At 55.9% G+C, this 25,005-nt stretch overlaps 8 protein-coding genes across 8 annotated transcripts; 5 read left to right on the forward strand and 3 right to left on the reverse strand.

Annotated features, from left to right (window-relative positions):
- Nucleotides 1-3,002: 3,002 nt before the first annotated feature.
- Nucleotides 3,003-4,463, forward strand: GLRG_02313 (nucleoside transporter; the record flags this gene model as incomplete). Its single annotated transcript, XM_008092971.1, has 2 exons — nucleotides 3,003-3,187; nucleotides 3,269-4,463. 2 exons carry the CDS (start codon nucleotides 3,003-3,005, stop codon nucleotides 4,461-4,463), a joined length of 1,380 nt encoding a protein of 459 aa, XP_008091162.1.
- A 505-nt stretch (nucleotides 4,464-4,968) lies between these two features.
- GLRG_02314 (inositol-pentakisphosphate 2-kinase) lies at nucleotides 4,969-6,209 on the reverse strand (the record flags this gene model as incomplete). The annotated part of the gene is made up of 2 exons (XM_008092972.1): nucleotides 4,969-5,876; nucleotides 5,939-6,209. The coding sequence occupies 2 exons, from the start codon at nucleotides 6,207-6,209 to the stop codon at nucleotides 4,969-4,971; spliced, it is 1,179 nt and encodes a 392-aa protein (XP_008091163.1).
- Nucleotides 6,210-9,500: 3,291 nt separating this feature from the next.
- Nucleotides 9,501-11,664, forward strand: GLRG_02315 (uncharacterized protein; the record flags this gene model as incomplete). The annotated part of the gene is made up of 2 exons (XM_008092973.1): nucleotides 9,501-9,767; nucleotides 10,261-11,664. The coding sequence occupies 2 exons, from the start codon at nucleotides 9,501-9,503 to the stop codon at nucleotides 11,662-11,664; spliced, it is 1,671 nt and encodes a 556-aa protein (XP_008091164.1).
- Nucleotides 11,665-14,394: 2,730 nt separating this feature from the next.
- GLRG_02316 (YEATS family protein) lies at nucleotides 14,395-15,265 on the reverse strand (the record flags this gene model as incomplete). Its single annotated transcript, XM_008092974.1, has 2 exons — nucleotides 14,395-14,966; nucleotides 15,025-15,265. 2 exons carry the CDS (start codon nucleotides 15,263-15,265, stop codon nucleotides 14,395-14,397), a joined length of 813 nt encoding a protein of 270 aa, XP_008091165.1.
- Nucleotides 15,266-16,242: 977 nt separating this feature from the next.
- GLRG_02317 (NAD dependent epimerase/dehydratase) lies at nucleotides 16,243-17,195 on the forward strand (the record flags this gene model as incomplete). The annotated part of the gene is made up of 2 exons (XM_008092975.1): nucleotides 16,243-16,355; nucleotides 16,427-17,195. The coding sequence occupies 2 exons, from the start codon at nucleotides 16,243-16,245 to the stop codon at nucleotides 17,193-17,195; spliced, it is 882 nt and encodes a 293-aa protein (XP_008091166.1).
- A 169-nt stretch (nucleotides 17,196-17,364) lies between these two features.
- On the reverse strand, nucleotides 17,365-18,312 carry GLRG_02318 (SYF2 splicing factor; the record flags this gene model as incomplete). Its single annotated transcript, XM_008092976.1, has 1 exon — nucleotides 17,365-18,312. The coding sequence occupies one exon, from the start codon at nucleotides 18,310-18,312 to the stop codon at nucleotides 17,365-17,367; it is 948 nt and encodes a 315-aa protein (XP_008091167.1).
- A 1,561-nt stretch (nucleotides 18,313-19,873) lies between these two features.
- Nucleotides 19,874-21,133, forward strand: GLRG_02319 (uncharacterized protein; the record flags this gene model as incomplete). The annotated part of the gene is made up of 1 exon (XM_008092977.1): nucleotides 19,874-21,133. The coding sequence occupies one exon, from the start codon at nucleotides 19,874-19,876 to the stop codon at nucleotides 21,131-21,133; it is 1,260 nt and encodes a 419-aa protein (XP_008091168.1).
- Nucleotides 21,134-22,745: 1,612 nt separating this feature from the next.
- On the forward strand, nucleotides 22,746-25,005 carry GLRG_02320 (cell wall anchored protein; the record flags this gene model as incomplete). The annotated part of the gene is made up of 4 exons (XM_008092978.1): nucleotides 22,746-22,953; nucleotides 23,026-23,458; nucleotides 23,520-23,777; nucleotides 23,835-25,005. 4 exons carry the CDS (start codon nucleotides 22,746-22,748, stop codon nucleotides 25,003-25,005), a joined length of 2,070 nt encoding a protein of 689 aa, XP_008091169.1.

A 25,005-nucleotide genomic window follows, 5' to 3' on the forward strand; every position in this document is an offset into this window, starting at 1 on the left:
GGAGAACTGAAGTGCCAGCAGAGAAGCGCCTCCATGATTCTCGCCCAAATCTCGATCTCGTTGAGGAATGATGAAGGCACCCTCGAAGGTGTTAGCTTCCGTAATTCAAAGCCATCTATAACTACGTGACAACTCTACTTCGGCCCTGCACAGTAGTAAATTGACGATGACATCTCATCAAACATCCGCTAGTAGATGCGCTCACTCCCCTTTACAAAGTAAACCCGTACGTGGTACCATATCTAATGTCTTTCTACATTACGTGTAAGTCACTCTTTTTCAAATGAGTGCAGATAAGCAGAAGATGACATTTATGAGAGTGTCGGGCAGGAAGGCTGCAGCTTTGACAGTGAAGAAGCAAACATGAATTCCTAGCGGGGTTGCTCGGCCCGCGAGCCGGTGTAGGCAAACAGGCGTATCCTCTCGGAGTACGACTAATTTGACGTAGGCGATTTGTTGATTTGACGTATCTAACCGCATTTGGTAGCTTCGCCACGCAGCCACAACAGGCCTATGCTTACAAAAGTACTGCCTCCCCGAAGGTACAAAACGGCTCCGCCGGGGAGGGTTGGAATGGTCTATCCCACCCTGCTTCCTACGCCGCGCTCCGGGTCGGGATAGGCCAAGACCATCCCTTTCTTTTTGCCCATCTTATGCCTATTTTTTGCCTATTTTCTTTACCTCTGTTTTTTGCCTCTAGGTTTTGCCTAGCTTGTACTGTAATCTTAAAGTATATTAAGACTTTGTGGGTAGGCCCACTGTGTGGCTGTGGCTGTGGGCTTCTTGCTTAAAGGGGTTTAGATACGTCAAATCAACAAATCGCCTACGTCAAATTAGCCGTACTCATCCTCTCGCGAGATTAGGATAAAGCTATAAAACAGGCTAACGGTAAGGAGCATAGCGCTCACCATAAGGGGTATAGTGTGCTGGCAGAATCGGGGATTTAGTAATGGCAAAAGCAGGGTCAGTTGCATACGTAAGCAGTAAGTTAAGTGGGTAGATAGGAACATAAGGTAGTGGATGGTCAGACCGCCTTATGAAGTCGGCCTAGCGCTGTAGATTTCCGCTAGCTGATTTAGGATACTGATTAGCCACATCTGGCTAGGCGGCTCTCTAGCTTCATCCTAATCTCGCGAGAGGATACGGTAGTCGTGTTGGCCAAGGAACAAATACCCGCCGTCACAAAAAAAAAACCCCCCGAACTATATGTGCTCAAGTCTAAGATTTCAAAGCATTGCACAGCTGCATTGCATCAACGAGCTCTCACGTGGAGGGCCTCACGGTTACGGCCGAGACCACAAGCGGGCATGGAGCGGAGCAAAAAAAATGTCTCGAGATATCGCAAATATGCACGACATATTTGCACCGCACCGTTGTGCCATCACGTGGGACGTGGCCGCAGAACGGGCCGGGAACCTCTTACCGTTTCGGGTAGTAAGGTGAGGCCTAAGACGAATCATCCGCGAGGCTTCAGCAAAGGCTTGCGTTGGGTGAGAACCCAGAGATTACCATCCACATATTCTTCCTCAGGAAGACCTGATTAGGGGCAAGTAGCTACTCGAACCATTTCTGGAGATAAAAAGCAGGCGTCTGTATAATGGTGTGAAGATGCTAATAACACCGGGAGTATGGTTATGAACAACGTGGTCTTGACTCGGTATCTGGTTCCCATTGAGATCAGCTCCTATAAAACGAAATGCCAATAGACTGAACCTGTACAGTCCCCCCATCCATTGTGTTATTCTCGGCCCGTTACAGTTGAAATGGGATGAGGTGGGTCATCCCTCTTATCAGCAGTCAGGCTTCGGGCACGACAACGCTCTAAGATAGCCTTGGAGATGGCAGCGATTATGGATTTCATGCTGAAAAAAAATCAATTTGCCATTAAATTTTGCGGTTAATCAGACCTACCACCTATACAACATCCGTATCAGCTCACAAGGAATGACTTTGTATGTCACAGAACGAGAGGAAGGGGCAGTTCAGAGCGACGACCAGGCACCGAGATAAGGTTGTCCAAGCCGGCTCTGAATCACCTCTGAAGCTAGCCTCGAAACAAGACAAATGACATGTATTCGTCTGCTGTGCCACTTGCCGATGGTCCTGATGGTGGCGTTCAAGCATTCAAGACTGATGCGAACCTTCGGCTGGTGTCAGAACAGAGCATTCCTAGGTTAAGGATTCATCCCGAACTCGTCCAAGGCTGACGCCAGGCTGATGATAGCTAGATGAACAAGCCTTCGATTGTAAGGTGGCTTGAATGCACAGCGTTGAGGCGGCATTCGTGGTTAGGATGGGCGGATGTCAGTAGATCAGGAATAAGCTTATTCGATCTCCCACCACAGGCGCAGCGTAGGAACAGGTTCTCAGCACACGGTCAATGGCAGCGCAGTGTGACCAGCTGAGGTAATCAACTAGTGCACGGACCACGACATACCCCCTGCGCCCACCCCCGTCATCCGCCCCAAACCAGCCCCGGATATGATATGCGCGCGGCGCGTGGTCATCAACTTGTCCCCCCATCTGACTGGACGACAGCAATCTGGTGAACGGCGCACATGATTGCTTGTCTCTCTCGTTTCCATTCTTCGATCAACGCACCCGGCTCTCATCGTATACGTGGTTCCTTGCGAGACGGATACCCTTGTAATAGTGGAGAGTGGAGTGTTTCGACCTTTGCTGTAGCTGCTTCAACTGGTCCACGGAACCGCCGCATGCGAGCAGTGAACCGGGGAGGGGAAGACATCGACAAGGTTCACCGACGACGCAGCGGGCACTCCAAACCTCGGGCGGCCGGCGACGAGGGCTAGCTTTCTTCGACGACACATCAGTTCTTCCCTTCCATAGCGAGTCTCGCCGCGATCGACTGCAACAACAGCACCGGAGCACCACCCGGACTCCCGAATAACTGCACGACGGCGGTTCGCTCTCTCTCCTGTTGAGCTGCACCTTCATCTCTATACTTACACCGACGTCCCGAAAGGGCAACGACACAGTCCGAGATGGAACGCATCAGGGAATTGCTGGGGAAGCACCACAAGCCGGACCGCCAGGAATATGAGCCCCTGGCGGAGGAGGGCCGCGAGCTCGACGGCTCCGCCCCGATGGAAGGCCAGGAGGAGGTGCCCTTCTCCTGGTCCGAGTACATCATGTTCGCCTGGCTAGGAATGGCGATGCTATGGGCATGGTACGTTGGCGTGTTTTCTCTTGTCGCTTCATCCCCTCCTTCTTTCTAGGTGCGCGTGCGACTAACAGTCTATGTCTCCAGGAACATGTTCCTCGCCGCAGCCCCCTACTTCCACGTCCGCTTCCAGTCCGACGCCTGGATCTCGCAAAACTTCCAGTCGGCCATCCTCACCGTCTCGACGCTGACCAACCTCACGGCCATGCTGATTCTCACAAACATACAGTACGCGGCCTCGTACCCTTTCCGCATTAACCTCGCCCTCCTGCTCAACTGTATCATCTTCTCCCTCCTGACGGCCTCCACCTCCCTCGCCCTCGACGCCTCCCCGTCTGCCTACCTCGCCTTCATCCTCCTCATGGTCGCCTCGAGCTCATGGGCCACCGGTCTCATCCAGAACGGCGCCTTCGCCTTCGCCGCCTCATTCGGCCGCCCGGAATACATGCAGGCTCTCATGGCCGGCCAGGGCGTCGCGGGGGTGCTGCCCCCGATTGCGCAGGTTGTCACCGTCCTAACCGTCCCGGAGAAAGCCGCCGGCGCAGAGGACGACGCCGGGTCCCTGAGCTCCTCGGCGTTTGTCTACTTCCTCGCCGCCGTCGCCGTGTCCGTCTCAGCCCTCGTGGCCTTTGTCCCGCTTGTCCAACGCCACAACCGCATCGTCGAGAATCGCATGGTTGAGCACATGGCCGAGTCCCTGACCTCGGTCGAAGAGGCCGAGCGCGCCGCCCGCAAGGTCGTCTCCCCGCTCCGCCTCCTAAAGAAGCTGCACTGGCTTGCGAGCGCCATCTTCCTGTGCTTCGCCGTCGCCATGTTCTTCCCCGTCTTCACCACCAAGATCCTCTCGGTGCACTACCCCGGCGACGAAAAGGCCCCCGCCGGGTCCCTCTTCCGCCCCGCGGCCTTCATCCCGCTCGCCTTCTTCGTTTGGAACCTGGGCGACCTTTCGGGCCGCATGGCCACGATCCTACCCTTCTCCCTGCGCCACCGGCCCGCGGCGCTCTTCGCCGTCAGCCTCGCGCGCATGGGCTTCCTGCCCATGTACCTGCTCTGCAACATCGGTGGCCGCGGCGCCGCCGTCAACAGCGACTTCTTCTACCTCGTTATCGTCCAGTTTCTCTTCGGCCTGACTAACGGCTGGCTGGGCTCGAGCTGCATGATGGCGGCCGGCGAGTGGGTCGAGGAGGGCGAACGCGAGGCGACGGGCGGATTCATGGGCCTGTGCCTCGTCGCCGGGCTGACGACGGGGAGTCTTTTGAGCTTCACGGTCGGCAGCATTTAGATAGATTCATGCATTGGAAATGGCGTTACGGGCGTTTATGAATAGTCCGCCCACGTTGCGTTGACTTGGGCGGGGTTTCGAGGGACGGGGCATGACGATAACCCTGATGATAGTTATAAAAGTTGGAATAGACCGCTTTACCACGTACAATCTTGCCAGGTTTCGCTTGGCACGCTGCCGATACAGACGCCGCGACTTGGAGGTGATTATCCATCTGCTCTATGATTTCTTCCCTCTTTCGTCTTTGCCGGCCTCATTGGTCTCTTTGCTATCTCTGCCGGCCCTTCAAGTACCAGAGCGGGGGAAATACAGTGGGACGACAGGCAAGGAAGAGTAGAGTGGGATGACGACACTCACAACCCTGGGCAGACCAAAAGGCCTCCTACGCGCTCATGACCTGTCACCAATACTTTGGCGTTTTTAATGAGTAGTCGCTGTCGAATTATATTACGCTTTAATACACAATCGGTATACACTGTTGTACAGATGCGACGGCTTCTATCGCTCATGCCTGGAGGGCGCAGTTCTTCATGCCCCCGCGACCCGTGTACCACCCTTCGTCGATTAAGGCCTGTTCCTTATCCCGCCATTCATTGATCTTCCAATCCGCATTCTTTTTGTCGAGATCGGCAAGTTTCGCCTCGAAGGACTCCGCCACGACAGTCTCATGGCCGCCGACGTCCTTGACCCTGTATCGCATGAAGAGGGAGCAGTCGCGCAGCGTCATTGCCGTGCAGAACTCTTTATCGTTCTTGCTTGCCAGCAGTGGTCCGCGAAGATCCTTCGCCAACTGGTGTTTCTTCAAGAGCGTGAGAATAGACGTCTTTTTCAGGAGCTCGTAGAGGGTGGAGGCGTGCTTGTTGTCTCCGAGGCTGCTGTTCTGGAACAAGCGTCGAAGGGCCTTCTGCCGCCCTCCTTCTTTCCCACCAGGTGTCTCTCGCTCGGGATCTAGCCACAGGGGGCAGGGGTAGTCCTGCGGGTTCAAGCCTCGGTCTTTGCCGCCGGAAAACTTTTTGGCCGCAAGCGCGCAGCATCTGCACGTGTTGGCGTCTTTAGGGGCCGATGGCGACTGGGCCAGCCACTTTGGCTTGAACTCGACGACGCGCTCGTCATCGCTTCTCGCGCGCATGCTCTCGACCATGAGGACCAAATCCCACCCAGCAATCTTGTCGCCTCGAAATTTGGCTGGCCGCAATCTCGACCCGGGTGGTCCCGTTTCCAAGCTTTTCAGCACTCTGCGGAGGTGAAAGATGGCTTCAGAGTGTATCCTGGCCCACGTCACTTCCGCCAACATATCCGCGCGGTAGGTAAATAGAGGAGCGATTGTTTCCCAGAAATACTGGTACTGCTCTGCTGGGTGGTAGAAGGGCTTAGCGGGGTCTTTATTTGCCTTTGGCACCCTCAATAGAAACTCTGAGACGTGCTGTGTTAGCAAAGTTGGGTCGCCATTTCTGAGCGGGGAAACATGAACTGACTGGTCAACAGGTCGGCCTCGGTCCTGTCGCTCTCATGCTGTCGTTCATATTTTGTGTAGAGGAACGCGATGAACAAGACGTTGGCGGCACCTTCGCCGACATATATAGCGTGCGTCCAGGGCCTAACGTGGACCTGATCGGTTACCATCACCTGTATCGAGAACACCTTGCCCGAAGGGCTGTGTAACAGGGGTACATCTTTGGCAGTCGGCAGCTCTGCCGAGGACATGCGGGCAGTCAGGTCAGTAGGAATAGTCAAAAGTTTGGCCATGTCGAGGAACGAGCAATGAACACCCCCCTTATGCGATGGTGGTGTCTTGCTGTTCGAAGTGTTCCAACCAGAAATGCGTAGGCTAGGCAAATATAAGTCAAATATTCCTCGATGGAACGAAGAGGATAGGGCAATCGTTACCACTTTGGAGAGGCGACCGTGTTGATAGAAGATGATGGCTTGACAAAGGCGGGATATATGCCCATGGTGAGTAGCAAGCTTAGTTGGAAGAGCGGCCGACGAGATGTAGCTCAGGGACCCTTCTCAGCTGAAAGGATGGCTTACTCCAACCCAACCGAGGCCACCAAGAGATTCCGCACGCGCACTTTCTTCCCCCCAGGATGATGTCTCGTGAGCACCTTCTCCTGTCCCAGCTGCTTCCTGCCCTGCCGGATTGGGAATTGAACTCGGTCTGCGGAGCCAAGAAAGCAACAAGGGTTGTGCGCCTCACAGAAACGTAGAGAGGTACGTAGCCAAGGTGATTTGTGGCTTCCACCTGCATATGGCAAAGTCGAACGCTGCGTGTCAAAAGGTGCGTAGCAGCGTTGGTTGCCTTGCCCTGTGGTTTTCTGGGGTATGCAGGATTTGAGTGATGGCAACAAGGCTCCATTTGATGGCTGTTGCAGTGTTGCAACGGAGCGGCCCTCACTCTCTGCCCTACCCCCCCTCTGTCTCTCGCGTGCGCTTTTCTAGATTTTGCTGTTCTTTTCGAAGTCAGCGGTATCCCAGGATGACGACAGACTTTCCCCTTCGGGTGTGGAGCGAAAAAGTTGGCGTTGGCGCGCTGGGTAAGCTGGGAGACGCTTCCGTCAACACCATTGGTACCCTGAGGAAAGGTAACGGCGGCAGACAGGCAAGTTCCTTGGTTCAGCAGAGGGCACTGATGAGGTGGCCAATGACTCTTGTGTCTTCCCGCACCCGCAACAAGACGCTTCTGTCACGGCTCCTTTGTCACGACTTTGGGCTTTTAAGAGCCGTTGGACAGGACGAGGTTGCGGCAACGCCTCGAGCCGTGTTACGCAAGTCTTACCCCACAGTCTCGCGAGAGGTTGGTTTTGTCTCCCAATATCCGGTTGCAGTCTGCAGAGGGAACTCAGGGATACTTAGAGCGTCCCAGACTTTGGTCAGGAATCTCATCCGATGATTTGCTGCGGCACGCGTCGAGCCCCACAGGCTTGGCGTGAATCATGAAATGCCATGGAAAGAAAAGAAGAAAGAAGGAAAAAAAAGGGCGGGGTCTTGGGATTGTTGCATTGCCGACGACGGGCGGTTCGTCGGCCGGATTGAGCCGGAGGAGGGCCGAACACATTGGCATGTGCAGCGCGCGAGTGGATGGGATTTCTTCGCTTGGCTGCCCCAACGCTTGTCAAAGAGCCTGCACCGTAGAGCATTGCGTCGTCTTCTCCTGGCTTTGGTCGCTCGTTGGCTCCCTTCCTCCATTGCGCGGGGCATTGCGGAGAGAAGAGGGCCAAGGGACTGGAGCAGGAAAATTATGTGGGGAGAAGGGGAGGGGATGAAGGTATTGGACGCGAGACTGACAGCAAAAGGGAAAGAACCGGCATTGACGCCGGCTCTGGGCAGATCACAGCTGACAGTCAGTATCGGTCATGGCAACGGATCAGGCCTGGACGGGGGCAGCGGCCGGGAGAGCGGACATGCTGCTGGATCCGATAGCCGTTGCAGCGCCGTGATTTGATGGCCATAGATACCCTCCCCCTGCCCTGCAACGAAGACGGACCTCAGTGGATGATGGCTCGCTCTAAGAGCATCGGACAAGGACGTGCCAGTTTGGTTGCCAGATTGAACCTTCATGCAAACGTACCCGCCCCAAGTAGATGGGGATCGTTCTCAATGCATTCGCGAAGCCTTGGTATTGCGTCAAATCCAAGAATGGCTGATGGTCACTTGCTTAATTATGTTCTGATGTCGGACCACATGTCTGTCGACGTCGTCCCATCTTTCGCTGACAGTCCACCAGTCCCTCGTGATCGGCCCCCAACAGCAATCAACGATCCTGTGTGATGCGATGGTTCCTCCCCGGCGGAGCGCGGGCCAAATGGCAGCACTCCAAAGGGCTGAAAGTGAACGGCCCAGATCTCGCTAGAGGTTGTTTGCGACCACCCTCGATCCCCTGCCGGATGGTTCGCGCGCTTGTGGACACGACAGGCGCCAACTCTAAATCGGCCACCGTCTTTTCGGGGTTGTGAGATTTGGCAGGCGCATCTTTCGGCTCATCGTCGGGCATCTGCGTGAGGGTGATCTGGTGATAACTTGGGGCTTCAGCTGGCAGATGGTGCCTTGCCTTGAATGGCCGATGGCAGACCTCGGGTGATTCGCATTGAAGGCCAATCTGCCTTCACCTGTAACATTCACAAGCAAAACAACCCCCCCGGCCATGTAATGAACCAACCAGGCCCAGCAGCGGCGCTAGGGGCTTCCGGCGCATAGCTCATGAACTCGTTGGAGGGCTGTTGTTATTATTATTTTGTTGGGGTGTTGTGGGCGCACGTTTGTGAGTAACTGTCAAGAAACGGTGTGAAAGGCAGGGTGAGGTTGCAGCTTCCTTCGGAAATAGTGGGACCACCCCCATCCGGACCCTCCCTTTCCCTCGCTCCTTTTCGTTGAACCGTGGCTTAGGAGGGGGGCGCCTGTCACGCTGCAGGCCGTTACAGCGCTTGTGTGCCACTGAAGCATGCCCACCGCCCAAAGGCCCTCTCAGCTCCTCCTGCACGCGACACTAGGTAGTAAAGCCCCCACCCCCCGGCAGAAATATCCTTACTACTATGTACTAGTATGCAGAGTGTCAGAAATTTTGCAGTAAGGGAAAATTTCGCGCCAAGGCCGCACCACACCGCACCATCCTAAACTCCGAATATTCCCTTTGCTTCCCGAAGAGCAAGCCACAGCCCATAGCGCCGTCGTAATAGCACACCGACCAGCGTCATCCGCCCGAAAACGCACACACGTCCTCCAGCTCAGCTTGCTACCACACACCCACTGCATCTACCTTTACAACATCAACCCGCCTTCAACCTTTCCCTCCTTCTCCTCCCCCAGATTATCTACAGCTCTTTCCCCGGACTTCCTATCATATAATTGCATCTGCTCCTCAACGAGTCCGTCCTGCTACTACCCCATCCCTCCGAACCACATACCATCGCCGATCTTCCGTCATCCACTGCGAAGCCAAGAAAATATATCCCAATCGAACCTCTCCCTACAGTCGACTCGGCCTTCCGGCCTCCAACACCTCACCCTTCGATGGTTGGCCGCAGTTAAAGCCATTTCAACATGGCCTTCAACTTCAACTGGTCGCCGCTCACAGCCGATGCTGAGTTCTACCAGCGCGCCCGAGAGATGCTCACAACCGCCCTGAACAAGTCGCCGAAGCCCCCGATTATTGTCGATGACATCCTCGTTACCGAGTTCAACTTGGGCTCCGTGCCCCCGGAGCTGGAAATCCTAGAGATTGGCGACATTGCCGAGGACCGCTTTCGTGGCATCTTCAAGATGTGCTACTCCGGTGACGCCTTCTTGACGCTGAAAACCAGAGTTCAGGTATGCCCGGTGGTTTTTTCCCCTTCCCCAAGCGACCATCCCTCTGCTATGCAGGCTCTCCGAGGCAAAGGTCGGTTTCGCAGCCGCGGCAATGAGCTCACCGTCGCTCACACCCCGTCCCCATACACGACCGCGCCCTCGCTCTCGTTCCAGCGGGAAAGCCTTCCTGTCCCGCCATCCCAGCTCCACGCCAGTGCCTGGAATGTCCGGATCCCCTTCATCCCCGAAGCCGAGACAGCACCAAGTGATGTTTCCTCAAAGACATCGTCAATTCGCCAATCCCAAACATTATTTCCACCTCGCAGATGCCTTCCACAAACTTTGAGCCATATATCCCGTCCTTTGTTTTTCCCTCAGCAACCATTCCCCCCCTACATGCACCTCCGCATTGAAGATGAAATTGTCTGGCCGGGATTCGCGTTCCTGGTTACCTCTCTTCGGCACTCGCGAAAAAGGACGTGCGTCATAGCAGTGCTAATATATCAACAAACAGGCAAATCCTCTGAACACCTACCTGTCTTCTAAGCCGGGGTTCACATCACCCCAACCATTGGCGGCGGCATCGGGTCTCACTATTCCGCTGTCAATAACACTCTCCGAGATCAAGCTTTCGGCTTTTATCATCCTAGTCTTCTCCAGGCAAAAAGGGCTGACCCTGGTCTTCCGGAATGACCCACTCGAATCGCTCAAGGTCTCCTCGACCTTTGATTCGATCCAGTTCGTGCGCGATTATCTCCAGCGCACTATTGAGGCACAGCTGAGGAATCTGATGATGGATGAACTCCCGGCCATTATCCACCGCCTGTCGCTGCGCTTGTGGTGTCCCGACTCGCTGCCGAAGGAGGATGAGACGCCTAAGGAGGACGCCGAGGAAACCGAGGTCTACCCCTTGGCGAGCCCACCGTTGGATCCCGTTGATGCCAACGGCAACCTTCTCGACGCCAACGAAGTTTCGTCGCTGTCGCTTGAAGGAGGGCCGGAGGTTCAGTCGCTCTTCTCCCAGAAGAACCTGCTGAGACTTGCTGCTCTGAACGACTCCCACCGGACCTTCTCCCTCTTCACCCCAGGCATCCGCGATGTCGTGTTCCGAGCCTGGACCGGACCTGCAGTGTCCGAGCCTACTAGCACGCCGCCGACCGCGACGCCCAGCTTGTCCAAGACCAACTCCTTCCATGGAACTTCCACCACATACACCTTCTCCGACACTGGCAGCGCCTCTCATGGCCACCTCCCGTCTCGACCTTCGATGGTGAGTCTCAATTCGGCCACCACCGGATTGTCACTGGGTGCCGGTATCAGATCCAAGTCGTATGCTGGTCGGAAGAAGAAGACCAGAGTGGTCAACCTCCGACGGTCTAAGAGCGAGGTCGGCGAGACTCCAGAAGACAGCGAGACTCAGTCAGAGATGGCGTCCGAAACTGCTTCTGTCGCCGGCCCTTCCACCGAGCCCCTCATGGCTAGCTCTATTGCTGAGGATCCCGAGGAGGAAGAGGCCCTTGCGAACTTGGCAGAGTCAACCCCTAGTAAGGTCCGCTTCGGCCCCATGGAGAAGACCCGTTTCCCCTCCAGACCCCCCTTGCAGCCGAACTTCTATACCGCGCCCAAGGATGTCCCGAGCGTGCCCATCAAGCTGGACAGCACCCGGAAAGCCGAGGCTGCCGCTCAGCCTCAATCTCAGACAGCCAAGGAGGCGGGAGCTTTCCCTAGTGAGAAAGCCAACGCGGAGAAGCAGCCCAATGGCGACTCTTCCGAGACCTCGACTGTTTACGAACAGGCTTGGATCATGAAGATGGCTGGCGAGATTGCCCGTCGCGTCTACGACGAGAAGAGCCGCCATCCGGACCTCTGGGACGAGCGGGAAGACATCCCGCCTCCGGCCTATGAGGCATCCGCATAAAATCATTTGCTCATTCGGGCAGATGTTTTGCCGTACAAACTGTACAAAAACATCACCACATATCCACTTTGCTGGACTACATCTCCTTTCCGTCCGTTCCATCACTTCCTCCTCGCATGGCGTTATGGAGAACCTCTTTTCATCGTTTGATCGTTTTTTGTTGTGGGAAATGAGTCGGTCGAAGAGATCATACACTTTGTTTCCCACTTTTTTTTATTGTTAATGTTTGGGTACCGCATGGCGTTCGAACAGGAAACCCAGAGAGGGTGATTAGGGTTGAGGGTCATCGGCATCTTAAAAAAGAATGGGATCGAATCGGAGAAGCACGGCCTCTTCTCTGAACTTTTTGGATTCGGGTTGGGATCACCAAGAACGGGAGGCCTACCAACCAAGCAAACTAGTCATGCGACTGATGATTTGGAGAGAAACGGCCTCAGCTCATGACACATTGAGAACGGGTCGTTTCCACAACACAACTATACAAAAGTTATCAGCGCTGCTTTTTTTTTTTACATCAAGGGCCCGCCTGCCGAGGCGCACGCGCACACGTCCTTGAACACAACCAAGCCACTTGTTTCCTTTGTCCTTGATTTTCTTTTTTTAGATCGTCTGCTGCAGAAACATCCTCACCGGATGAAAGCCCCCAGATGGTTGGGATTGCGGATGGGTAGAGCTGGTGTGTACAACACAGCGGAGAAGGAAGGGGTTTCATCTTTGACACTGGATGGATTTCTACAAAAGGAGGAAGACGGTGGTGGAAGATGGAAATATCGTGGATACCATCACTACATTTCATTGTTCGTGCGAATCAGGCCTGACTCGGAGACCGAGCTCCATGGCAGTAAACCCATGTCAATTCGACATGTTGGAAAAATACAAACACTCCCATCTTCTATTCATACTGTCTGCCCACCTGTGCTTCCCGTATAACTCTGGGGGGTTCAGGATGCTTGTAAGCTGAGGCCGGCCGCCGCGTCCATGCAGTCGTCACGCCTGCCCCGTCCGTCACGGTGATGAAGGGGATTTCCCCAAAAACCCCATCAGGCACCGTGGATGGGGTAGGGTTGTGTGCGCGGATGGGTCGTTTTACGGCGGCCACTAGAATGGCGACGCGCCGTAGGTCTGGTTACGAGATACCATGGACCTGTGTTTCTATCTGGAAACCCTATTCTATCGTGTCGGTATTGGTCACACAGCCCTCCTGGCAGCCGTTCCGGATCTGACAAGGCAAATGGGCGGTGAGAGCTGCTGAGCAAAAAAAAAAAAAAAAAAGCACAGCAGCGATGCAACGTGACGTAACGAAACGGTCAAACAAGGAAACAAGCAATAAGCACAAACAACGAGATGTGAAGAAGGGTCGAGGCAACTATAGCATGTAATGACCCTTTGTGAGGACGAAGTCGTTGAGGAGGTTGACTATATACACAGAGACCACATGAACGCGCACGTGAGCAACGGCCCTGGTCTAGGTAGGTATGGAGATGAGCAGAAACAGACCGCCTCCTCCATGGCCGTGGCACACAACTATACGACGGCCCAGCTCCCATCGCACTGAACTTCGCGACGACTTCCATGGGAACACGGTCAGCCGCTGCTTCATGGCCCTCGGCCTCCCCCACTCAGACCCCCAAATATGTTCACCCAAACTCCTAATCACATTTGACACCGCTACGATGGGCGAGACGACCAAGGAAGGTGACAGGTTAGCACTCAGTGGTGCTTGAGTTGCAGAAAAAAGAATGATGCAAGGGTTAAAATCCCCACCACTGCATTGATCGCAACCAACTATGCTACCTATACCCCGAAGCAGCCCACCTATTTGTTTCGCCCGTCTACCTATTCTGGGTCCGAGTTTCCGTTTCGTCGACATACCTAAGTCAGGGAGCTTGACTCCGTCGCGCGTAACGGGCATGTTCCGGAGACCTTTGTAGCGCTCCAAGGGGCGAGGGACAGAGGGGGCTTGCATTACTTACTTTATTTAAAGCCTTTTACTAGTTATAAAAGAAGGTATTCAAGAAGTTACTGTCTTGCTGCCCCCGGAGCCGTCGGCGTCGACCTTGGCGGACTCGCGGTCCTTGGCGGCCGTGCTGGTTTTCTCGACTTGCAGACACGAACCTACAGCAAACATGGCAACCATAGATTCTGGCTCGACCGCCGCGTCGCGGCTGACCTCCTCACCCAGCTCATGAAACCACCTATCTACCTACACACCGTCTTCATTCCTCCTTTATTTTGGCTGGGACTCGATAGCAGACGCCGTCCATGAAGCATCTGGAACCCGGTTTAGCAGACCGGTGTCCGAAACCTCCTGCTATTCCATCAAAGGACTTGCATCTGCTATGTCAGTGTCCATGTCGTGCTCGAGCTCAATAGTAGGTCGGCCGGAAGCTCCCTTTGTCGAGGTTCCGTCGCGTGGACTTTCGCGACCTGGGAGTCTAGCGTCTTCGCCATGAGATCGCCGCCGCCTCCACATTGAAGGTCAAGCTAATAGTGACGACGGCATCCCATTTGACGGAATGCGAGAGATGACAAGTTAGCATTCATCGCCAGCAGCAACAGCGTCTCAAAATAAGGAGCAGTATGGTCTGGCCCCTAGTTTCTCCGGCAGATAGTCTCCAGTTCTGCTTTGACACGTTGTCGTTTCTCTTCGTTTTTCGTCAGTGTGGCTGGCTGACTGGCAGTGGTCACCGCCTTGCGAGATGGTCGTCTACATGCTGGGTTCGGCGGCTTCTAACCGGCAGTTGCAGCAGCAGCGTTCTCGGCTTTCAGGGCGGCAAGCTGAGCCTCCTTCTCCTTCAACGTCTCTAGCTGCTGCTTGGCCATCTCTTTCACTTTAGCTTCGGCCTCCTTGAGTTTCTTAACTTCGATCTGCTCTGTTTCCAGACTGAAGGGCTGGCCCGGCTTGTTCACTGCGGGCAGCAAGGCGCTTCGCTCCCAGGCCACCTGCACATTCGACGTTTTCTCGGGCAAGGATGGGATCGGCTTGTTTTTACCCTTGCCTCCTTTGCCTACAGGGTGGCCCTTCGGGTGGGCGCCAGATGTGAGGATTTCATAAAAGGCTTCGTAGGGTTCGTTGAAAAGCTGTTCGTCGAATGCCCAAGCACGTATCTCGCCGTCGTTCTGGCGCAGCATCTGCTCCTTCTCGGCATCGGTCCTGCCGTACGGGTGTAGGCGAAGGTTATGGTATAAAGTCTGAGGCTTCTCCCCAGACTCGGAGGCGTAGTACAACTTGATGGTGATCTCAAACTCTCCCCATCCAGTTTCTTGGACTAGGAAGGGCTTTCCAGGCTCGCCATCAATCACTACTAGGGGTTAGCATGGACATGATCATGGCGGATGGTAGCGCGAAGGGTGACCTACTGCGCACGTGGTTAGGAATAGACTCGTGGAGCTTGAATTGGACTCTCCGCAACCAGTACGTGATGTCGGTGTCATCAATGGCCTTTACAAACACCTCCCACGAGTGGGTGTGATCGTCGGGAACGCCCTCTGGCTTGGGGTTGGTTTCGGGGTCGAAGGGGCGGGCGGTCGTGCCGTAGATGAACGGGCGCCTGATCTGAGTGCCCTTTACGCGCTTGCCGAGGCTGCTGGGCGGCGCCATTTTGATGCGGATAGAACAATGGGTCTGGGTGATGTGGTGTAGCCTGTTCCGAAGAAGCCAAGCACGGTGTAAGTGCGTTGTTGGAGATGCAGTGGGGAGAAAATGGTTTGCCAGCAACGATGGCAAGAATTAAATGGTTCCTACAGCCGACCTTGTCAGCCTTATGGCGGATTTATAGTGGGGCTCGGCTCGAGCCTGCGAGCAACGGTCGAGTCCTTGGGCTTTGCCCTGCCAATTTAACTTGCCTTTTTCTGAGCCACGGCCCATGGCGAAGGACGGTCGTGTAACTTGGCATCAAAGTACGGGCCAGGCAGGACACAGCTAAAACAACCACATGCGCGATTGCTTCACCATCAGCACTAAGTGTTACTACCTAGGTATGTACCCAGCATGCTGGTAGGTATGTAGTTGGCAAACGACGCGGCAAGCGAACCTTTTACTTTTGTATTGCCCCTGACTTCCAACTGTGAAATGCATCGTCCTCCGACGGTAGGTACCAGCAAGAATGAAGGCGGATGCGTCGCTGCGTATGGTTCTGGTGTCAATGACAGAAGCCGTACGTACAGTGGGAGGTTCAGGCACAGGACGAAGAATGGGGGCCCACCAGATCTCACCAATGGGAAGCTTCGATGCCAGTTGCTCCAGCCCTTGTAGCTGCAACCTCTACGCACTAAGTAGCTGCAGCATCAGTACCCCTGGCAGGTTTTCCACTGGGGAGCTGGGGAGCTCGGGAGCTCTCGGCCGGGTGATGATTTCATGACTTTTCAGCAGCTTTGCACCCGCGCCCGGAACCGGCATCGAACCACCATCGGGAAGACGCTGGTAACTACCTAGACTAACCAACGCCGAACCCGGCCGCCGTCTCCTTCCCAACGTCAACCCGGCTTCCCATTCACTTTACATTGGTTCCTACAGCAAGGCTTCTCATTTTCACGCAATCGGTCGCACGGCCACTCATCTCACATCACCCGCCCACCATGTCAACCTCGGCCGTCACCAAGAAGCTGGTCGTGTGCGGAGGAAACGGCTTCCTCGGGTCGAGAATCTGCAAGTATGCCGTCGCAAGAGGCTGGAATGTCACGTCCATCAGGTACGCCATAATGAGGCCCTCCCGCGCCTCTCCCCACTGATCTCTCCGCCTTGTCTAACATGCCCCGACAGCCGCTCGGGAGAGCCCAAATGGTCCGCCGTGACCTCATCGCCGGCCCCTCCTCAATGGGCACACCAAGTTTCCTGGGAGCGCGCCGACATGCTCAGCCCCGGGAGCTACGCCCCGCTCCTCAAGGGCGCCGACTTTGTCGTCCACAGCATGGGGATCCTCCTCGAGGCTGATTACAAGGGCGTCGTCTCCGGCCAGGAGTCCCCCATCTCGGGCCTGCAAAAGGCCTTCGCCCCCGTCAAGGACCGCGGCGTCGACCCCCTCAAAACCTCGTCCGAGGGCGGCGATCTCAAGACCCCCAACCCCAAGGACCAGTTCTCCTACGAAGTCATGAACCGCGACAGCGCCATCGCCCTGGCCAAGCAGGCCAACGCCGAGAACGTAAAGGCCTTCGTCTACATCTCGGCCGCCGCTGGCGCCCCCGTCCTCCCCGCACGGTACATCACCACGAAGCGCGAGGCCGAGAGCACCATCGCCAGCGAGTTCCCGCGCATGCGGGGCATCTTCCCGCGGCCGCCCTTCCTGTACGACAGCTCGAGAAAGTTCACGCTGCCGCTGGCGGCCATGACCGGCGCCGGCGCCCTCTTCAACAGGCTGACCGGGGGTGTACTGAGCGGGTTCATGGGCGCGAGCGGGGTGAAACCCCTGCCGGTCGAGACCGTCGCGGAAGCAGTAGTGGAAGCGCTCGACGACGAGAAGGTTCAGGGCCCGGTTGAGGTGCCGGAGCTCGAGGAGCTGGCGAACAAGGGTTGGAGGAAAACCATGCTGTGATGCATGATGGTGTATTTATAGTTGTAATTGTGTCATAGACTGTACGATTGCCCAGTGCAAACAAGCGGTGGAAAAAAAGGGGGGGAAACAGAAGGCCCCTCACAGGCTCGATATCCTCCCGGCTTTACCAGTCTCATAGTATCCCTCCCCCGCCCCCATACGCCCGCGCTTAAATCATGGTTCCTCTCTCGAAACTGTCCCGAATCTCTGCAGTGTACTTGTTGTAGAAGCGCGCCAGCTTCTGGTTGAACTGCTTGTTCTTCTCGTTGATGTACGTGACGTCACCGTCGTCGCCGTTCTGCGCCATGCGGTCCTTCCTCTTCTTCAGCCTGTTCTCCTCGGCCCTCCTCAGGTCTTCCACGAGCCGGTCGACGGCGGCCTTGTCCGGCTTGTTTTGGGCAAACGTGGTGGAGTCAGCCGTCGAATAGAAGGAGCCGTCCTTGTCCACCGCAATGAGTTCTCCGTCCTCCGTCTCGACGATGTCAAGGCCGCCCGAAGCGGCTGCGCGCTCGATGGCGGCCATCTTGTCCTTTTCGTACTTGTCCATATCGGGGGCGATATTCCTGAGCTGGCGCTTGTAGACCTTGTTGCTCTCGGCGGTGTAGTCCTGGAAGGCATTGTTGTCGCGGTGCGCCTCCTTCTTCCTGACGTGCTTGTCCCACTTCTCGCTCTCGTCGATCGTCCAGTCCCACGCGCGTTTGCGCTCAAAGTCGCCGCCGGCGTCCTCAACGTCGGCCTTGAGAAGCTTCTGCGACGCAATGGCCTGCTTACGGTGGAGGGCCGTCAGCTGACTCGGGTCGGACGCGAGGCGCTGCGACTCGAGTGTCGCCTCTTTGAAGTTTTGGTCGGATGAGGTCTTGGCGCGGGCCTTGAGGGCCTTGAAGCGGGCCATGCGTTCCTTTGCCCTTGCTGCGGCGTCTTCTGCTGTGGGCTGTGATGATGAGGATTTCTCTATCGGTTCTGCAGGCGCAGGAACGGCATCTGTTGTTGCGGTGGGGGCGGTGGCCTCTATCTTCTCGGTTTCTTCTGGGGCGACAGATTTAGGTTCCGCGGTCTGTTTGGCGTCTTCCGCAGCAGCGGAACCGGTGTTGGTTTTTCTCTTCTTTGATGGAGGCATTTTTTGGAATTGTGTTGTACCGGAAAGGGGCGGTCGTCTGAGCGTGTGTATGTTGTGCAAGAATCGCGATGTATGGTTTCAAAGGTCTTGTGATGAGATGCAAAGTGACGAGAGAGTGGGACTTTCTTGGGTGTCAGGCTTATTACTCGACCGACGTTTCTCCGGAAGGCCGACTAGCGCACAACCCGCGGATCCATCCAAGGGTCTGATTCTAGTGTTATGATTGGATGCAACTTTCTCCTTGACAAGGATAATTAGAGGTTCGACATGAACCACATAAGGAACAGAGGACGGTCAAAACGCAATGTCGATTTTCTTTTCCCATATGGCTTCGTTTTTCCATTGTTAACTGGGATGGATTTGGATTGATGAGGGTATTGAAATGTTTATTGTTTAAATTCCTCATCATGACCGCTGGTGCACTTTCTTGATAAGGCGGCCTCTCGCCTTGATTACCTGTGCCCACCTACTTGTACTTCAGCAAAGAGTACAGGGGCCCATCTCTCATGGTCGAGATGCGGATTGCGTACTCGCCCCGCCAGAGCTTGAGTTCATTCTATCCCGCTCACTCCACTTCCAAGCCCTTGAGGCATACGATGTACTGTTCACGATCTTTCCCCTCCGTTTTCTTCTGCCCTCTCTGACCTGGTTGGCAAAGTCGTATGCACTTCCCGGAATTGGCCTTCCCGTGTCCTTGATCTTCTCCCTGTAGTCTTCGTTCATACATGGAGTCGAATGTGCTTAACAAATCCCACACCGTGATTCGTACCTAGACCTGGTCCTAGTGTATTTTCGCTCCTGCTTGCCTCAAAAACACGCCTCACTGCATCAAATGTTTATTGACAGGGAAAGGCAAGGGTCCTCCGGCAATCCAAGAAACATGTGCCCTAAAGTAATCACCTTGAAATTTCAAGCGTAATTGATGATTGAATAATCTTTTTCCAGTCCATGGTCAAGGGCCTCGCATGCGGACGTCCCTCGTTGTGCTTGTCCATAAGGCCACTACAGCACTTGGTCAAAAGTCACAGCAATAAGAAACCCCCAATTAGGAGTCACAGAAGGGACCCATCAGCTTGGGGCCACGCCACAGTACACCACCAAGGGGGGTGTGTCTCACCACCCTACTGTCGCTACTGATTAGGCCATCTTTATACCGTTACCGGACTTTTGACCTAGTACTGTATACCAGGTTTCTATTGAACGTATACCTAGTTTACGTACTGAATCCTGACTATGAATCTCAAGGAATTGGTTATGTGGCTAGTAACTCGAGGATCAATGACTGAAGGACGGAACAATAGATCGACCCACCGCCGCTCCCCCGCGGGACCCATACGGGTGACGGGGCCCTGCAAGAAACACCCGTGGCTGTGCGACCAGGTCACCCCTGTCGTTGCCCCAATACCCCTGCGCCCTCGTCTTGCATCCCGTTGCCTCGACGCCCCCTCAATAGGCGGCTCCAACCATCAGACAATTTTTGACCACGTCGCGTGCCTGTGGATATAGCCTCTACAAAGCAACCGAAGGTTATACGGGTCTCAATTCACACCACTTCTCAGATATGCGGCAGCCTGTAATCGTAGGCGTCGTCAGCAGGACTGCCTCGAGTGCCTGTTTTCACACTTCAACGCAGTCTCGGGTCCGACAGCCGTGGGTTCACACCAAGAAGAGGCCGGCAGAACCACAAATACCCCCCTCGTGGCAGCCCTTTGAGGTGCCAGAGGTGGTCTTAGACCTCGACGGCTGGGACAGCGGATACTCACGACCGTACGACGATGCGGAAAGGTCCGCTCAGCGGGAGAAATGGGGAGAGATCCCTCGAATTGACGCCACCTGGAAGCGCATTAGGAACTTTGAGTTCGACCGCCAGCGCGTGAGCGACAACTTTGCCAAAGTCGCCGGCCACGACCCCTGGCGACAACGCTGGGCCGTCACGGACCTTGACGTTATGGCCACTGCTCTGAGAGGCGCCCCCAAGCACAAGAGACGTCCGGATAAAAAACGACCATACGGATCCGACGCTGACGGCGTCTTGAGCTCGGTGGCTTTCGAGAACGCCATTCCCATGTCCACCTTTCGGGACGACAAGTTGTTTCTGAGCTGGCTGCTACACAGGAAGACCAGCACATGGCCCATCCCCCAAACTTCCCTTGCCATCTCACAAAACCTCATAAGCAAACAAGAGAGCCTCAAGGACCTTCGACGCTACATCTTGTTCCTTCTCCAGCAGGGCGACGGTGGACCCTGGCACGTTCACCAGTGTAATGAGCACATCGCCCGAGTCTTGTTTCGTGTTCTTTCCGAACCCGACAAGAACTCACCCATTCTCCGCAGCTTCTTGCCGTTTTTCAACAATCTTTTCACCATCTACCAGCAAAACGGATGGTCACTTGGTCCTGAACTGTGTGGTGCCTGCCTAGTTCTGTCGGCCCACGCCTTCCAGTTGCGGGCGGTAGGGAGGTTCCTCGAGCATGGCTTAAAGCATGGCTATTGGGTTGATGGGAAGCCAGGGGTCTCAGATGTTCAAGCCGCGCTAGAGCTATTGCACCGGCAATGGGATAAAGAGACGCGAGATGGTTCCTCCTCTCAGGATTTTGAGGCCTACCATGCGCCTGGAAACCGTCCAGATAATCACAAAGAAAACCTGGTCAGCCTCTTGGCAGGGGGTGTCGGAAACGCCGGCAAAGCGTCTTTCAAGGCCGTTGTGAAGAGAAATCCCAGCAACGAGGGGCTGAATGAGCAGTTCTCGCGGCTGGTTGCTCGACTCGGCCCTCTGTCAGATCATCTCACCAAGACTGGAATGAACCGGGGAAAAGGGTGAAGCGTACCAACAATGCGCCTCTGTCGCGAACAACCACTGTTGAGGAGGGTGCCTCTCGGTCAAGGCCACGGAAGCTCGACAAATAGGCCGAACGTTCGATTCAAGCTCGAGCTAACCAACAGGTCTGGCGGACCAGACGGTTATGTCCCACGTTTTGGGTCATGCATATGCAACCTAATATATCACATGTCATCCTCGTTTACGGAGCATCCGGTCCAAATTCTGAAATTTGCCTTGTATTTTCATCCTACGCACTTGCACCGCACACGCGTGTCTGAATCCAAGTGGTACATATCTGGACTTTCGTCAGCGAAGTCATGGCCTTCCTTCGACGGCGTCCGTCACCCCTCAGTCCTGTCACGCCCATGTTGCCGAATGCGGGCTTGGGTGCCGTGTGGCTTGCCCTAAGCTCCAACACGTCGGAGACATATTGCGCGCAACCCGAACTGCGCCGCGCCAACATCCCATTGGGCCCAAAGATCAAGACATGTCAAGCTTAACTAGCCTGACCGCCTCCTTTGCCCGTCCCTCCATGAGCATTAATCGCTGTGTTCGTTCCGCGCCGGCGCTGGTCCCCTCCGCTGTGTCTTGTCTTATGTCACCTCGCCTGGCTTCTGGGATTCCTGTTCAATGATAGTATGCTTTTGTTGAAAGTCAACATAAACCCTGAAACCTCATTCGTGGTCTGCCACCCTACCAAAACATTGGTCAACCGCACCTCCACTAGTCTGCCCTTTTATCTCTGAAATTCACTGACATTGATAGATATACTCGAAGGATACCTCAGCCAAGGTCGCTTGCTGGGGTTTCATTATGCTGAGACGATACGAATGCCTTATGCCACCATATTCATCCCTCTACTGGGTTTCTGTGATTCGTATCGCCCCCGGGGGTCTTCCCACGCATGCTTTGTCGCTTCCAGCCCAAGTAGGCAACCAGAGCAACGGAAAGTGGCAGAACCAGACATCTCGATGCGTGACGCCCCAGCCCACAGACTAGGAGTCCAGCTCCCCCAACTGGGCCAGCCTCGGCGCTGGAGCCGCACGGCGGTGCGCGAATCTGGTTCCGGCCTGGTTTCGGCGGGCGCCGGTCGAGGGGTTTCTGACGGTACCGTGGCTTGCTTGACAGCCAGTGGTGACTTGTCATGCCTGAACTCTCATTTCCCATCTTCCCCGGACCTCCTCTTTGTTGATCGGAACAGCGTCTCCCGTCGATCTTTTTCAAGCGAAGCAGCTTTGCCTGCCATCATCTACCTGCAGTCAAGAACTCCCCGTCATTTGTGTGCTTTTGACTTCCGACTTTCTCTCGGCCCTTGCTGGAATTCGGTGTAATCTCTCCCAACGTTCCACCGCTTGTTCCATACCAGAGGATCTTTCCTTTCCTGTCTGCAGAAAAGTCCACATACTTCCCGAGACACAGACCCTGGAGGGGAGTATCCCCCATCGATACCTTTTCGAATTACTCGAAACCGTCGTCGGGAAACAAGACCCATTCTTTGGTCACATACCGCATGCCCACAACGCAATCCGACTGACGGCTGAGTATTACCACGAGCCCATCGATGGACCGGCTGGGATCGACATCCCGTCAACGCGTCGGAATATCGCCCAGAATGCGGCACAGAATGTCGCTTTCTGTTCCCGTAGTCGCCCTCCTGGGTCTGTCGCTGCTCTCGGCACCGACGGCAGCGCAACAAGACCCGGTGGCTGATTTCTGCCGGCGCTTTGGACATCAGACAGCTGTTGTTGACAACAAGCTGTTCATCGATGGTGGTATCGTCAACTGGAATCCTCTCTCTTCCTTCCCTGCCAATTACACGAGTATGCCGTAACCTTGCGACCGGTCCAGAGGTCCCTTTGACGCAGCCGAACCTTTGCTAACGCCTCGCCTAGATACATGGCTCTCCTACCAAGACCTCTCCACAACGTCGGCCACGGGCATGCCCCCCCTGTACGCGAACCTCTCCAAGAACGGTTCCATCCCCAATGTTGCTGGCGGCGTCCTCTGGTCCGACTCGGTGAACAAGCGTCTGTATCTCTTCGGCGGCGAGCATAACCTGGGCGAACCCCCATTGCCTTTCAATCTCTACGGCTACGACATCATAAACAATCAATGGGATTCCTTCGGCCCGTCCCGCACTGGGGCTTCCATTTCAAAAGTTAGCTACGGTGCAGGGGTGTCGGTCGATAGCCGCGGCGAGGCGTACTACTTTGGCGGATGGCTGAGCAACAACTCCGTCCCTGACTGGGGCACCGGCCCGCGGGTGGCTACTACGGGGTTGGTAAAGTATACCATGGACACAAACAGTTTTGCCAATAACACCGGGTGGGTAGAAAGTCACTCGCGTGCTCGGGTGGGTTCGGATGGGAGCTAACAACCTCTATAGTCCTGACAACATCCGGCGCGCGGAGGGCAGCTTGCATTATATCCCTGCCAGCGACGGCGGGATGTTGATCTACTTTGGGGGTATCCAAGACCTATCTGCCAACGGCACGGTCACGGGCCAACCCATGGACCAGATCTTCATCTACGACGTTCTCAGCAGTAAGTGGTACACCCAGAAGGCGTCGGGCGAGGTTCCGGAGATGCGGCGGCGGTTCTGCGCGGGCGTGACATGGGTGGCAGATCAGTCGTCCTACAATATGTGAGTGTGCCCTTCGCATCCTTGTCCACTACACCAGCAACTGATACCCCCGTCAAGTTACATGTACGGCGGCGCAACCGCCCCAGGCGTGCTCGGCGGAGGCTACGACGACCTATACGTGCTCTCGATCCCGACCTTCACCTGGGTCAAACTGTACCCCGTCGGCCGCAACGGCACCGGCGACTATCCGCACCACTCGCTCTCTTGCAATATGATCCCGGGCCGGGGACAGATGATCATATCCGGGGGCCAGTTCCCGACCACGTCGATCTGCGACTCCCCGGGCCAGTGGGGCACCCACAACGTCGACCTGGGGAAGCAGAACCCGAGCAAGAGCCTCTGGGAGCTGTACAGGCCCAACAAGACGGCCTACGCCGTGCCGGACGAGGTCCTCGCCGTCGTGGGCGGGAACGGCAACGGCGGCGCGACCAGGACGGCGCCCGCCAACGGGTTCGATTATACCGATGTGGGCCTGCTGATCACCATCAAGGCCGACGTCGCCGTCCGGACGCCGACAAGGGTCGTTGCCGCGTCCGGCACGCCGGCACCGAACACGAAGCTATCCACAGGTGCCATCGTCGGCATCGCCATCGGCGCCGCGGTCTTGCTCACCGCGCTCGCGATGGGATGCTGCGTCGTCTGCAAGCGCCGCCCGCAAACACATCGCACGTCGTCGCCGGGGCAGAGCCACCTCTACCACGCCCAGAGTATGTCGGAACCGTGGTCGCCGTCTTCATCCCGGCTTAGCCCTATGCCGTCGCCCTACTCACCGTCGTTCGGCCACCTCGCACACGCCCCATTGCCTCCGCTGTCCCCACACCCGCAATCCCCCCGCGCGAGCCCGCCGGTCGAGCTGCCCACGCAGTCGTCGCTGTCGACGCCGGGGATCCTGACGGGGGACACGCCAGGGCTGACGCACGTGTCGTCGGCGGCATCGTACCCGCCGCAGCAAGCGTACTTTGGCGACGCGATGACGCTGCTGGGACAGGCGCAGTACGACGCCCACGGCAACATGTGGGTGCCGCAGGTGAGCATGGTGCAGGTCGCCACGGGGGCGAGCCCGCCGCTGCCGGGGTACACGGGGCCGATGGGCGATCAGAAGACGACGCCGCAGCCGGTGCAGGCCGAAGTGCAGCCTTCACCAGCCCACGAGCCGCAGGAGTTGAGCGCGGAGACAGGCGACCGCGCAGAGCAGAGCGCCCAGCACCAGACGTATTACAACCCTTAG

The sequence above is a fragment of the Colletotrichum graminicola genome (genome assembly GCF_000149035.1).
Source record: "Colletotrichum graminicola M1.001 genomic scaffold supercont1.6, whole genome shotgun sequence".
NCBI classification, from domain to species: Eukaryota; Fungi; Ascomycota; class Sordariomycetes; order Glomerellales; family Glomerellaceae; genus Colletotrichum; species Colletotrichum graminicola.